General features: G+C 37.7%; 3 protein-coding genes across 3 annotated transcripts in view; 2 read left to right on the top strand and 1 right to left on the bottom strand.

Moving 5' to 3' along the window:
• The window catches only part of LOC128020586 (trace amine-associated receptor 13c-like), a 4,093-nt gene extending 2,422 nt beyond the window's left edge, over nucleotides 1–1,671 (top strand). The window contains exon 2 of the mRNA XM_052607215.1: nucleotides 1,483–1,671. Within this exon, the coding sequence (XP_052463175.1) occupies nucleotides 1,483–1,671 (189 nt within the window). The remainder of the gene's footprint in view (nucleotides 1–1,482) is intronic.
• On the top strand, nucleotides 1,430–8,244 carry LOC128020688 (bone morphogenetic protein receptor type-1B). Its single transcript, XM_052607292.1, has 8 exons — nucleotides 1,430–1,585; nucleotides 2,461–2,554; nucleotides 2,635–2,773; nucleotides 3,383–3,575; nucleotides 4,916–5,213; nucleotides 5,986–6,161; nucleotides 6,885–7,015; nucleotides 7,552–8,244. Exons 3-8 carry the CDS (start codon nucleotides 2,669–2,671, stop codon nucleotides 7,675–7,677), a joined length of 1,029 nt encoding a protein of 342 aa, XP_052463252.1. The 5' UTR covers nucleotides 1,430–1,585; nucleotides 2,461–2,554; nucleotides 2,635–2,668; the 3' UTR covers nucleotides 7,678–8,244.
• Nucleotides 8,245–9,867: 1,623 nt separating this feature from the next.
• LOC128020689 (netrin receptor UNC5C-like) overlaps nucleotides 9,868–13,063 on the bottom strand; it is an 8,275-nt gene continuing 5,079 nt past the window's right edge. Inside the window, exons 4-5 of the mRNA XM_052607294.1 lie at nucleotides 12,946–13,063; nucleotides 9,868–11,283 (exon numbers count right to left, since the gene is read on the bottom strand). The exon at nucleotides 12,946–13,063 is cut by the window's right edge and continues 61 nt beyond it. Of these exons, the coding sequence (XP_052463254.1) occupies nucleotides 11,130–11,283; nucleotides 12,946–13,063 (272 nt within the window). The 3' untranslated portion in view covers nucleotides 9,868–11,129. The remainder of the gene's footprint in view (nucleotides 11,284–12,945) is intronic.

Below are 13,063 nucleotides of genomic sequence, written 5' to 3'. Positions count from 1 at the left end.
TGAGAGGTTAGGTAAATAAATGTTATATTTTTAGACTTATTTACATCATACAATATTAAAAACTCCTCTTCTGACAAAAGATTGTCATTTAACGCCAAAAGCAATCCTTCTCTTGCTTTTTTAAATTATATATTTTTTTGGATCTCAATAAATGAATTAATGCTGCGTTGCGCTGTTCTGTTTTACCGTTGCTTAGTGACTTTTACGTTCTTGGCTACAGCGGTGTGACGGCAAACTTCCGGTCGCTGTAGCCGTTCAATTCGCAGCTGTTGCTTAAAGTCCCTACTGTCTAAAAGAGCGACAAAATGTCAACAGCTCACTTCACGTTTGACGACGAACAAAACAAAACAAAGTGTAAAGCACGCAGAGCGCTCATTCGTGGCAAGAACACAACCAATTTGAAAGGACATTAACAGACGAGCCACCCGGACATTTTCTCAAATGTAATTTTACAACGATGTTCTTTTGTTTATTGAGCTAAGCAAAATTGGAATAGTGCAGTGCGTAGATGTTGTAGCATTAAATATTACGAACTGAAAAGTACTGTAAAATAGCCCCTTCTTCAAATTAGATGCGAGCACAATACTAATACGTAATATCATGATAAATACATTTGATTAATACTAATGTTTAGTATATTTTATAATGTTCTACTTGTTGACAATATCACAAATATTTCTATATTAGTCATGTGAAACATGAATGTTCACATCCTATCATTATACATACAAATCTAGCAATATTGTAGTATTTAAAACATACAATATTGCTAGACAAATGAATACCTTATAAAATCTTGTTACTTTTTTTATCCACCTAGCTGCCAACTTATTAAATATTTACTTTAAATGTATGCACTTATTGTTCAGCTCAGCTGTAAGCTTTAAGGTCCTGGACCTAACTTTATTTTTATTTTATTAATGGTCAATTGGCATTAATAAATGTTATTGTTTACATTATCATGACAGTGTTTGTTGCTGCATAAAAGCTTTTGAATCGAAATAAAGACACAGTTGTGTTGAAATAAAGTTGAATTTGTGTTTTATATATTTTGGTTAAGTTTGTTTCCTATACCAGCTGTAAAAAATTGTCTAGTAAATCTGTTATTGATTTTAGTCTTATTTTAGTCGACTAAAATACCAAGCAATTTTAGTCGACTAAAATAAGACTAAAATTAAAACAAATCAGATGACTAAAACTTGACTAAAACTAAAAAGAATTATAGTCAAAAGACTAAGACTAAAACTAAATAAAAATTTCGTGTCAAAATTAACACTGTGTCTGTCTGTGTGTGTGTGTGTCTGTCTGTCTGTGTGTGAGTGTGTGTCTGTCTGTCTGTGTGTGTGTGTGTGAGTGTGTGTCTGTCTGTCTGTGTGTGTGTGTGTGTGTGTGTGTCTGTCTGTCTGTGTGTGTGTGTGTGTGTGTTTGTGTGTGTGTGTCTGTCTGTCTGTCTGATATGAACACACACTCTCTTCCCATCAGGACACTGGGAACGCTCTTCGGAGGAGGATCATAGAATGCTGCACGGATCAGGATTTCTGTAACCGAGACCTCCATCCGACGCTGCCTCCGCTCCAGAGCTCCGGTAAAACACAGCAGCGTTCATCAAACCCCATCAAACACACCATAACCACTTTACACACATCTGACATCTTCCTTATGCTCTCATGATCTGAAAACTTAAATTGACTTTTGTCTACAAATATAAATAATAAATAACATGACACACACACACACACACACACACACACACGTCTCTGAGCTGATGGTTTCTGGCAGGTTAAACTGTTACAAACCACAGTTTTTGAGCTGCAGGGGCTGCTGGGATTGCGTGTTCCCTACAGCTCTAATGAAAAGGACACGGCTTCTCACGGGAGCACTTGAGTTTCCTGATAGCTGTCCGTCTGTGACACCTCAGACCCCAGAGTGTGTGTGTGTGTGTGTGTGCAGTAATCATGAATGGTTAGACAAAATGAGAACTGTTTTACTCCTGGACTGTCACATGTATTGTTTCATACAGTACGTTTTCTTCTAGTGGTTGAGTATGTGTTAGTCTCCAGTTATTATAATTATCTTCATATCAAACAGTAGATCTCTATGGAGTGTGTGTGTGTGTGTGTGTGTGTGTGTGTGTAAGGTTAGAGTCCCAGCGAGCAGCTCTCTTCGCTGTCGTCCGTCAGAAACTCGAGAACAGAGCTGCAGGAAGACGATGATCGATTATGACTCGGTTTCCCTTCTGAACACACTGACCTGAGAACAGAATGTGAAAAGTGTTTCAAACATGATTTTCCTCAAAATATTGTGCATTTGAGTGTGAAAAAAACACACACTACTGTGTTCTAGGTGGAAGATGATGATTTAAAACAGAGCACTCGTACTAGTCACGATGAAGCTGTTTTGTGTTTCTACACACACACACACACACACACACACGTGACTGAAGTGTTCAGTGTCTTTCAGATCAGGACAGCAGCATTGATCACACGGCTCTGTACACCTGGGTGTTCATCTGCTGCATCCTGCTGATCTTCATCCTCATATACTGCTACTACAGGTACATCAGCATCCTCCTCCTCATCTTCATCACTCGCAGCCACTCACTTGTATTCATGTCTGGTGTTTGACGTGTGTCAGGTATAACCGTCAGGTGACACGGGCGCGCTACAGCATGGGTCTGGAGCAGGACGAGACCTTCATCCCGGCCGGAGAATCTCTGAAGGATCTGATCGAACAGTCTCAGAGCTCCGGCAGCGGATCTGGACTCCCTCTGCTGGTCAGACACAAGCATCACAACAGTCCACTCTTCACCTGGAAACTGTTATCTTACACATCGCTTTCTTCAGTTTAATTGGCATTATTTTGATTCAAATGTGTTCAGTTTCTGTAACAGTGGAATTATTATTATGATTTATTATTTGTGTTACGTCTAGTATTACAAACAACTTTTATTTTAAAATATAATTTAAGAAACAAAAAGACTGATTGTTCCTTTTTGATACAGTTTTTATTATTATTATTATAATTTTAGACAAACAAAACATTTATCAAAACCGTCATAAATTTATACAGAATTGTATAAAATATGCAAAAGTGTTCCTTAAATGCTTAATATTCAAACATGTTATATGCATAATACTATAAACATGTTATATGCATATTATGTTTATAATATATATTATAATATATTATAAACATAATATGCATATTTTGCAGAAAAAATCTCTAATTTTCAGTTTGATTTTTAATCTGTCTTTTCATTTTTTTTTGTTTGCAGTAAAATATTCTAATAAAAATAAGTATACACATTAAGGAATTAAACTGAAAACTATACAGAACTTAATAAATAAATTTGAAAATTAAAATCCCATTATCTCCTCTGCAGGTGCAGCGAACCATTGCCAAACAGATCCAGATGGTGAAGCAGATCGGGAAGGGCCGTTACGGCGAGGTGTGGATGGGCCGCTGGAGGGGCGAACGTGTCGCTGTAAAGGTCTTCTTCACCACAGAAGAGGCCAGCTGGTTCAGAGAGACCGAGATCTACCAAACCGTCCTGATGAGACACGAGAACATCCTCGGTAAGGAAGCTCCTCGGGCTCTTGCATCCGATATGGATTTTTTTTTGTATAAGTGATGCCGATATATTAAAGCAGTGTGGCTTGTGGCTGATGTAAAGCTAGACAGTAAAAAATGCATAACTAAAACTTAATCTATATTTATTTAACACAATATTTTCTAAATTGTATAAAGTATAAATGTGAATAAAAAAAAAATTAATGGCATCTTGATTCTGAAACCGTGAGATGTGATTTTAATCAACAAGTAAAGAAAGTTGTTGTCAGAAATTGTTGCACTATTAGACATATCGGCCGAACAAAAATAAATAAATAAAATGGCAAATATTGGTTTGATATATCGGTTGATCACTAGTTATGATTAGTCAGAGCAGATCCAGATTGAAAAATAGCATATCAGTCATATCACATCTTTAAAAAATAAAGCCAAATATTTGCCGATATATCGGCCGAGGACCAGTTGTGATCGGTCTTATCAGATCTGGAAAAAAAATGCCGCATATTGTCCAATATAGTAGTTAAGGACTAGTTTTGATCGGTCAGATCAGATCCACATAAAAATAAATGGCAAATATCATCTGATATATCGGTTGAACATAGACCGATATTCATGGTTTCAACAGCAACAACGTAAACAAACGTTAATGCGCTTTCATGCTTTTGTGACCTAACTTAACTTCCTGTAAACTTCCAAATAGAATCAATAACAACAGCTAACTAGTCTCTCTAATTATATTGTTTTTGATCAGCAAAATATGTTTGCTGCGTAAATCAGACTTACCGATTCTCTGCCAGCAGGAGGTGCTTTAAAGTGGGAGAAACAGAGGTTTCCCCAGGAGCTGCTGTACACAAAGCAAAACGCTGCTTTACCAGGCATATAACATGCAAGATGAAATGATAATGACATTGATAATTTAATAGACTAATTAAAGATAGTCTTCCTTCAGAAACACAGTGATATATAAACACCCGTGCCTCATTTTGATTTTTAAATTTGCAGTACGTGCTCATGTTTATTCAATGAAGCCTTTTGGAAAATAGGTCAGTTTTGATATTGTGAGTGCCACAAATAAATAAATGTATGGGAAACACATCCCACAGCACAATCACCTGAGCCCAACTTTATTCTACTCATCACCTTAACTTTAACTGCTTTTGTACATGGACTGACTGATAAACGAACACCGACCAGTTAACTTAGGATCATGATGAAACCGCCTATATCGGTTGAACAACAAAATTAAAGACATGCCAAATATCGGCCGATATATCGGTTGATCACTGGTTCTAATTGGTCAGATCAGATATATGTGAACCCTGTCCTTCTCCTGTGTTCCCGTCAGGTTTCATCGCAGCGGATATCAAGGGCACAGGCTCATGGACGCAGCTGTATCTGATCACGGACTATCACGAGAATGGCTCGCTGTACGACTACCTCAAATCCACCACACTGGACACCAAAGCACTGCTGCGGCTGGCATACTCCGCTGTATCCGGCCTCTGCCACCTGCACACCGAGATCTTCGGCACACAGGGCAAACCAGCCATCGCTCACCGAGACCTGAAGAGCAAAAACATCCTGGTGAAGAAGAACGGCAGCTGCTGCATCGCTGACCTTGGGCTCGCTGTCAAATTCATCAGGTACAGCAGTACTATGGCCTTTATAATGTTATTACATTAGACTGATAGTAGACAGATAATTAGCAAGGATTAATTTTAGGACAGGTTACAGATTGTAAAATAGACAATAACTTTTTCCTGTGATTTGTGTATTTTAGTAATTTGCTTTATGTGGGTAAAAAAATTACAAGGGCATTTGATTAGATTTTTTTTTTTAAAACATTAGAGTTATATAAACTAACTATCTGTAACTTGTGATGTAACGTCATGATTATATTTTTATAAATTAATAAAGAAATTATACAAAAGTATTAACATTATATATATATCATTATATCAGTAATCAGCCAAAACATAAACAGTAAAATTATACAAAACTAAAAGATGAATCAATTTTGTGTTATTTTAAAACGTATACAGATTTCATTTTTAGCCACATTTATATCATGGACCATCATATCAAATTTAATGTCAAAATGCTTTGTTATTAAATAAAAAAGGAAATTATACAGAATTAAGAAAAATTTATTTTATATAATTATGCAACTGTTTTATTGAACATATTTTGTGAATGTTGTACTTTTTACTGCAATTGTATTTTATTGGATTGAAATTGTATGTTCAGAAACATTTATCTGAACTCTTTGTTATTTATACATGCCTGCATGCACCAAAATAACTTTAAAAACAGAAATATAGAGTATATCTTGATGTGAAGGTGTTGTTTGATGCACGTGTGTGTTTGTGTTTATTGCACCTGATGTCTGACTGCTGTTTGTTTGTTTGTTGTCAGCGACACTAATGAAGTGGACATCCCTCCCAACACGCGGGTCGGCACCAAACGCTACATGCCTCCAGAGGTGCTGGACGAGAGCCTGAACCGCAGTCATTTCCAGTCCTACATCATGGCCGACATGTACAGCTTCGGCCTGATCCTGTGGGAGATGGCCAGGAGATGTGTGTCCGGCGGTGAGTGCAAGACAATGTCCGGCTGTTTGATTTGACCTGACAGGATCTGATTGGATGTGAAAGAGTGAAGCTGTGATATAATTGGTGGTTGCTGCATTAGTACCAGTACACATTTCAGGCAGACTTTGTCCTTCAGGCAAAACACTACCATTTCATGCTTTGCTCCGTGTAAAGCTTTTGGTCTTTTTATGAAGTGTTGTTTTCAAATTAATGCAAAGAAAAAAAAGTGTTTATTATATTGCACTTTATGTAACGTTATTAAAGTGTGATGATATCAATTGTTCAGATGTGTTTGTAAAAAGCTATTTTTTATTTAGCCTATTTATGTATTTATTTAGCTGCATGTCTTTAATATCGGATCTGATCTGACGGATCGAAACCGATATATCGGATGATATTTGCCATTTTTTACATTTTGATCTGAACTGACCAATAACAGCTAGTTTTCAACTGATATATCAACGGATATGTGGTATTTTAAAAAAAATTGGATCTGACCTGATCAATCACAACTAGTCCTCAGCCGATATATCGGCCAATATTTGGCAAGTATTTTCCCTAGATGTGATCCGACTGATATATCAACCGATATTTGTCTTTTTTGTAATCTGGATCTGATCTGACTAGTCATAACTAGTAATCAACTGATATATAAAAGGAAAAAGAGTAATTGACTGTAAAGCGATGTCTATGATCTGTTCTGTTGTTTGTGTGGTTCTGAAGGGATCGTGGAGGAGTATCAGCTGCCGTATCACGACCTGGTGCCGACCGACCCGTCCTACGAGGACATGAGGGAGGTGGTGTGCATCAAGAGACAGAGACCCTCGTTCCCGAACCGCTGGAGCAGCGATGAGGTACAAACATCATACGAAGCTGCCACCTTTACCAAAACTTGGTCTTGGTTTCATGAGTCCTTGCTTAACCCTAGGAAGCTACTGTATCATATGTAATCTGGTAATGTTTTAAAAAATCTATGAATACATTTCAAAATTTGCTGTTTCACACTCAATCTCTTCCATGCTTCTGTCATCTGACTGATAGTTTAGAGTTTATCCAGTCAAAGCTCTTTTAGTGTAACTGTAGCTTCACATATGTCAAATCTTGAGTGATTTTGATCAAGTAAAGGTTTACTTGAATCTCCATCAATCATGTTTTAGAGTCTCAAATCTGATCCTCAGGATCTTTTGAAGAGTGTGTTTCCAGAAGCTTTACTTTCACCATTCCTTATTTGTCACAGACGCTGCATGTTTTCACACTGAAAAACTTCAGTCGTAATAACAACTTTGTGTTGGTGTTCATGTGTATTTAACTCTTTGAACAACATTGAATGCCCAATTAAATTCCAAGGCCTGTATGAATCTGACCTGTGTGTGTTTGTGTGTCTGTCCAGTGTCTGCGGCAGATGGGCAAACTGATGACCGAATGCTGGGCTCACAATCCCGCGTCTCGTCTGACCGCCCTGCGGGTGAAGAAGACGCTCGCCAAGATGTCCGAGTCTCAGGACATCAAACTGTGACCCGAAAGTCACTCCGTCCCAAGAGTCTGGAGAGAAAGAGCGGCTTTATCCTGCTTTCTGTGAAAGTTCACTCAAGCCACTCGCCCTGCTGGTCATCACAGATCAACTCTGACCGTCACTCCATCATACACCGTAAAGACTTCAATCTGCAACTCAAACTCTCAACATTCATCAAGACTTTTTTTTTGAAGCAAATTCTCAACTGAACGATTTAATGAAATGCATTTTCCAACTCGGACACACCCAACATTACAAGTGAAGCTTTTCCTCACGTTCTCTAGAAAACAGAACCTGGAAATGATGGCCAGGTCTTCACGCTGTAGAAATACGTCTTTGTAAAATATGAATGTAAATACTGACTGTCATGAGTTTAAGAATTTTTTTTTTTTTGCGTTGAACGTCATGTTGCCTTGTGCCTTATTTAACACACACACACACACACACACACACACACACACACACACACACACACAAGTTTAATATTTCACAGTTCTATGTAAATGGAGTGATAAATAAATGTACGTGTTTAACATTCCTGCCCCTTTAATAAAGTCAACTCAATTCTGACATGCAGCTTTTTCACCTTTCTTACAAAGAAACAGCAACATTTTCACATGAATTGAAAAACTCTTTCTTTCACACAAACACACACACACACTCTCTCACTCTCTTTCACACACACACACTCTCTCACTCTCTTTCACACACACACACACACACACTCTCACTCTCTTTCACACAAACACACACACACTCTCTCACTCTCTTTCACACACACACACACACACACACACTCTCACTCTCTTTCACACAAACACACACACACACTCTCTCTCTCTCTGTTTCACACACACATACACACACTCACTCTCTTTCACACACACACACACACACACACTCACTCTCTTTCACACACACACACACACACACACACACACACACTCTCTGTTTCACACACACACACACACACACACACACACACTCTCTCACTCTCTCTTTCACACACACACTCTTTCACACACACACACACACACACACACACACACTCTCTCACTCACTTTCACACACACACACACACACTCACTCTCTTTCACACACACACACACACACACTCACTCTCTTTCACACACACACACACACACACACACACACACACTCTGTTTCACACACACACACACACACACACACACTCTCTCACTCTCTCTTTCACACACACACTCTTTCACACACACACACACACACTGTCTCTTTCACACACACACACACACACACACTCTCTCACTCTCTTTCATACACAAACACACACACACTCTCTCACTCTTTCACACACACACACACACACACACACTCTGTTTCACACACACACACACACACACACACTCTCTAATTCACACACACGCACACACACACACACACTTTCACACACACACACACACACACACACGAGCAAGTGATGCAATTCTACCTTTCTCCAAATTTGATGAAGCAGCTAACTCCTCCTAATCTGTGCTGAACTATTGCTTTAAACCTGGAAAAGAAAACTATTAAAACACAAATAATCACATTCAAATAATTTATCATTAAAACCAATAAATATTTATATTTTACACAATTTGTGACATTACAAATTATTGTTCAGTTAATATTGTGGGTGGTGTTGGCGCAGTGGATAAGTCACAGGCCTTCGGTGTGAGAGACCCGGGTTCGAATCCACTGTAAGACACCAATGTGTCCCTGAGCAAGACACGTAACCCCTAGTCGCTCCAGAGGCGTGCGACCTCTGACATATACAGCAAGCGTAAGTCGCTTCGGATAAAAGCGTCAGCTGAATTACAAGTTTTTGTTCTCCACAAATCATCAAACCTCAAGATGTTCTTGAATACCTTTCACGTGAGATATATATGTGTTCCTGTAGCTCAGTTGGTAGAGCACTGCACTATCAAGCGCAAGGTTGTGGGTTCGATTCCCAGGGAACACATGATAGGTAGAAATTGATAGCCTGAAAGCACTAAGTCGCTTTGTATAAAATCATCTGCTAAATGCATAAACTTATATGTAATATTTATATATCCTGAACGATCCTTTTCCTATGACTTTTTCCCGTAAAGCTTTTTTAAACAACAGCCATTGTGAAACACTTTAAATCTGACTTCATCACAAATAAAAACAAAGAAATGAGACACACTCCAATTCAGTGTTGCATATAAATATAATTTATTGCTTGTTTTAAAAATTCTTTCTTACATTTTGTACAGAAACTTCACAGAGGAGATGCAAGCGTTCGCAAAATACATCATGAACGTGCCATAAAAGAATAAGTAACATCCTCACTATAAATATAATAATCGTATGAGACCTATGGAAAGCGACTGCTAGCATGTATAACTTTCTTTATAAAGGATGCAGGTTTTGCATAGACAGCTTTAGAAATCTGGACAAGAAGTGAACGCAAATGTACAAACACACTCCAATGGCTATTAGTTTAGTTGGTCTCTGTACACTTTGTATTTTACCGCATGCATCCATCCGTTCATCACTCACGCTCCCGTACGATCTCCTGAACGTCTTCCGATCCGCTGCTGTCCGTCCGTTAGTCAACTAAAGGATCCGAGACTGACGATGAAACCTGTGAATTCTGGCCACTAAACTCTATTCCTGAAACGCTTCAGCCCCGAAGCAGCTTGGTCTGCAATACAGCGCTCAAAGATGTTCCTTTGTTTCCTTTTTCTTCCACATTTCGGTTACACACAGATCACTATGCAACAAAATAAAGCAGTAAGCCCCAAGAAGCCGTGGTTTACAGTGAATTTATCACAGCTAAGGGCCGTTATTCACTGTAAACCACAGCTTCACGGTGCTTATTGCTTTTATAAACCGGTTACTTCATATACATAGTAAGGTTTCACAGAATAAAACAGAGCAAATAAAGTGTAATGATGATGTTAATAACAACAGTATTCTTCCACCAAACAATATAGCTCCTCAGAATCAGTTGTGTTTGTTACAAAGTGGTTGCCGAGCAACACACAAACGTAAACAAAGGTGTATGTTACTTTGTAGCGCACTGTACAACAGCTTCCAACGTGGCTCAGCCAATCAGAATCAAGGAGCGGAACTCTCAGTTTTATAACAATTAATAACCAAAAGAAAACAGAAGCATAACACTGTTAAACTTTACAGTTCTGATGTGTTTGCTGTATATAGAGCGGAGTATAAATAAAGGCATTTCTCAACACGTGTTCATAGAAAGGTACCTCCAACCGCCATGACGGATGTGAGTCACGTGATGTCCAGGACAGACGGCGGGAAGCCGGAGGTCCAGTATTTGGACAGCAGAAGTCGCGTTTCCTAAGAAACTGATACCACTAACCAGAAAAGCAAACGGCTGCAGCAGGAACCGTACGTGTTCAGAGCAGCTCACAGTGATCCGGCGGCGATCTCAAGGGACGGTGTCAGTGCTCGGCGCTCATGATGTTCTCGTGACGTCCCATCTCCTCCAGCACCGCGGCCAGACGGTTCAGATTGCCGTCGGGGAAGTGCTGCGCCTCCCACAGGTCCAGGATCACGCCGGTCGGACTCGACTTGGTGGCAAAGTAGTTGAGATACCTGCAGGGAAGACACGAGGCTGACATGTGACCGACACACAGATTGATGCTCCTGTTATCAAATCTCTACTGAAATGTGTGTCGATTTAGAAAGATTGGACTGGTGCTGAAACACAACCGAAATTAAAAATGGGATACATAAAAAAATAAAAATAAAATAAAAACAGAAATAAAAAAAAAGATAAAAAGCATAACATTCAATCAATTTCAATTTAACATAAATAAATATGCACAAACAAAAATATATATAAATTTCTTGCCTTCTGATAAAGTGTGCTTTTTGATTTAAGCAGATAGAACTTTTGCAGTGCTTATAATAAAACTAAAATATCAAATGAAAATAAAAACTATTAAAAACATGAAAAAAAAAGAAAATAATAATTAAAAGGATCAAATTTTTTAACAACAAATACAACATGAAGAATAAAAAAAATAAATAAATATAAGCTATTAAAATTATTCCATTAAATCAGCTTAAATAAAAAATGTACAAATACGAACAAATATATATATTTTTTCTCAAATATCATGCCTATAAAACGTGTTTTAACTTAAGCACATAGAAATACTAAAATACTCAAATAAATTAATAAGACAATAAAAACAACTGAAAACACGAACAAATAAAATTCAAATAAAACTACCTAATAAAAATAACTAAATATATAAGACGCTCCTGCCGAGACGAGTGAAAACACAGAGACACGTGACATGCCAGCCACGGGGGGAAAACCACGATTGTTCACAAAATGTATAACATTATTAAACTAGCGGTGAAAAACTATAAAAGTGCACTGAAATATGAACACAAACTAAATCACTTTTTCCAATCAAATGATTTAATGGATCTCTCAAATCTGATGGTTAAAGGGTTAAACTGAACCAGCCAATCAGACATGAGGCTGCCATTTGAGTGACACTTACATGAACCAATGACAGCAGACTTCCTGAATTCTCTGATTAAAGTGTCGAATCAGACAGATGGAAATTAAATGGTTCATAATAAAAATATGTTAACCATATAAAATAATTTTAACAAAAAAAAAGTTACAATTCTATTAAGAATTAATCTAAAAAAAAAAAAAAAAAACGAAATAAAAGTTTTAAAAATATGAAAAAAATATTAATATTAAACATTTTCATAACAATAAAGTAGAAGAAACTTTAAAACTAAAATAGTGAAAAAAAGAAAATATGAAATAAACTTCATACGATTACATCATAAGAAAAATTCAACATTAAAAATCAAAAACTGAATATGTACAACAGAAAAATTAAAATAAAACCTGTTAAAAATATTAAATAAAATAAACTTCAAAACAATTTAATTTAAATCCAATTAAACAAAGGTCCAATGAAGTGCCTTGAACGAGCATTATTCTGTGGTGTCGTAATTTCAACTGAAACAGGAAGAGAGGGCGGGACATGTCAAGCAGCCACACCCCTTTTTAAAGCAGCCAATAGTGTTTTGTTTATGTCTGCTTGGGCCAGAGCCGTTGAGCTCGGTAAAGCCACATTCGACAGTAATAGATTACATCATAGATTCAATATGAAACTCCTAGTAAAACTAAATATTGGTCATAATCATGCTGAGGCTGTGTAGTTTTTAATAAATGCTTAATAAAGAGGTTTTATAAATGTAGAGTCATAACTCTGGTCTGACCTGTCCAGGTTGAGTTTGTGCGCCAGCATCCTCCAGTCGTTCCCGCGCGTCTGTGGAGCGTCCAGACTCCCGCACAGCTTCTGCCGGATGGACAGAGGGATCCGGAAGGCGTTGGGAC

The sequence above is a fragment of the Carassius gibelio genome, chromosome A10, assembly GCF_023724105.1.
Source record: "Carassius gibelio isolate Cgi1373 ecotype wild population from Czech Republic chromosome A10, carGib1.2-hapl.c, whole genome shotgun sequence".
In the NCBI taxonomy this organism is placed as follows: Eukaryota; Metazoa; Chordata; class Actinopteri; order Cypriniformes; family Cyprinidae; genus Carassius; species Carassius gibelio.
The sequence above is the reverse complement of the archived record's forward strand: the minus strand, read 5'-3'. Positions and strand labels throughout refer to the sequence as shown.

What these genes read in the sequence shown, in the direction of transcription:
- LOC128020688 (XM_052607292.1), top strand. Translation starts at nt 2,669, where the DNA reads ATGGGTCTGGAGCAGGACGAGACCTTCATCCCGGCCGGAGAATCTCTG. An exon ending in GATCTGGACTCCCTCTGCTG is followed by an intron (nt 2,774 to 3,382) that starts GTCAGACACAAG and finishes TCTCCTCTGCAG; the next exon opens with GTGCAGCGAACCATTGCCAA. An exon ending in ACCGCTGGAGCAGCGATGAG is followed by an intron (nt 7,016 to 7,551) that starts GTACAAACATCA and finishes GTGTCTGTCCAG; the next exon opens with TGTCTGCGGCAGATGGGCAA.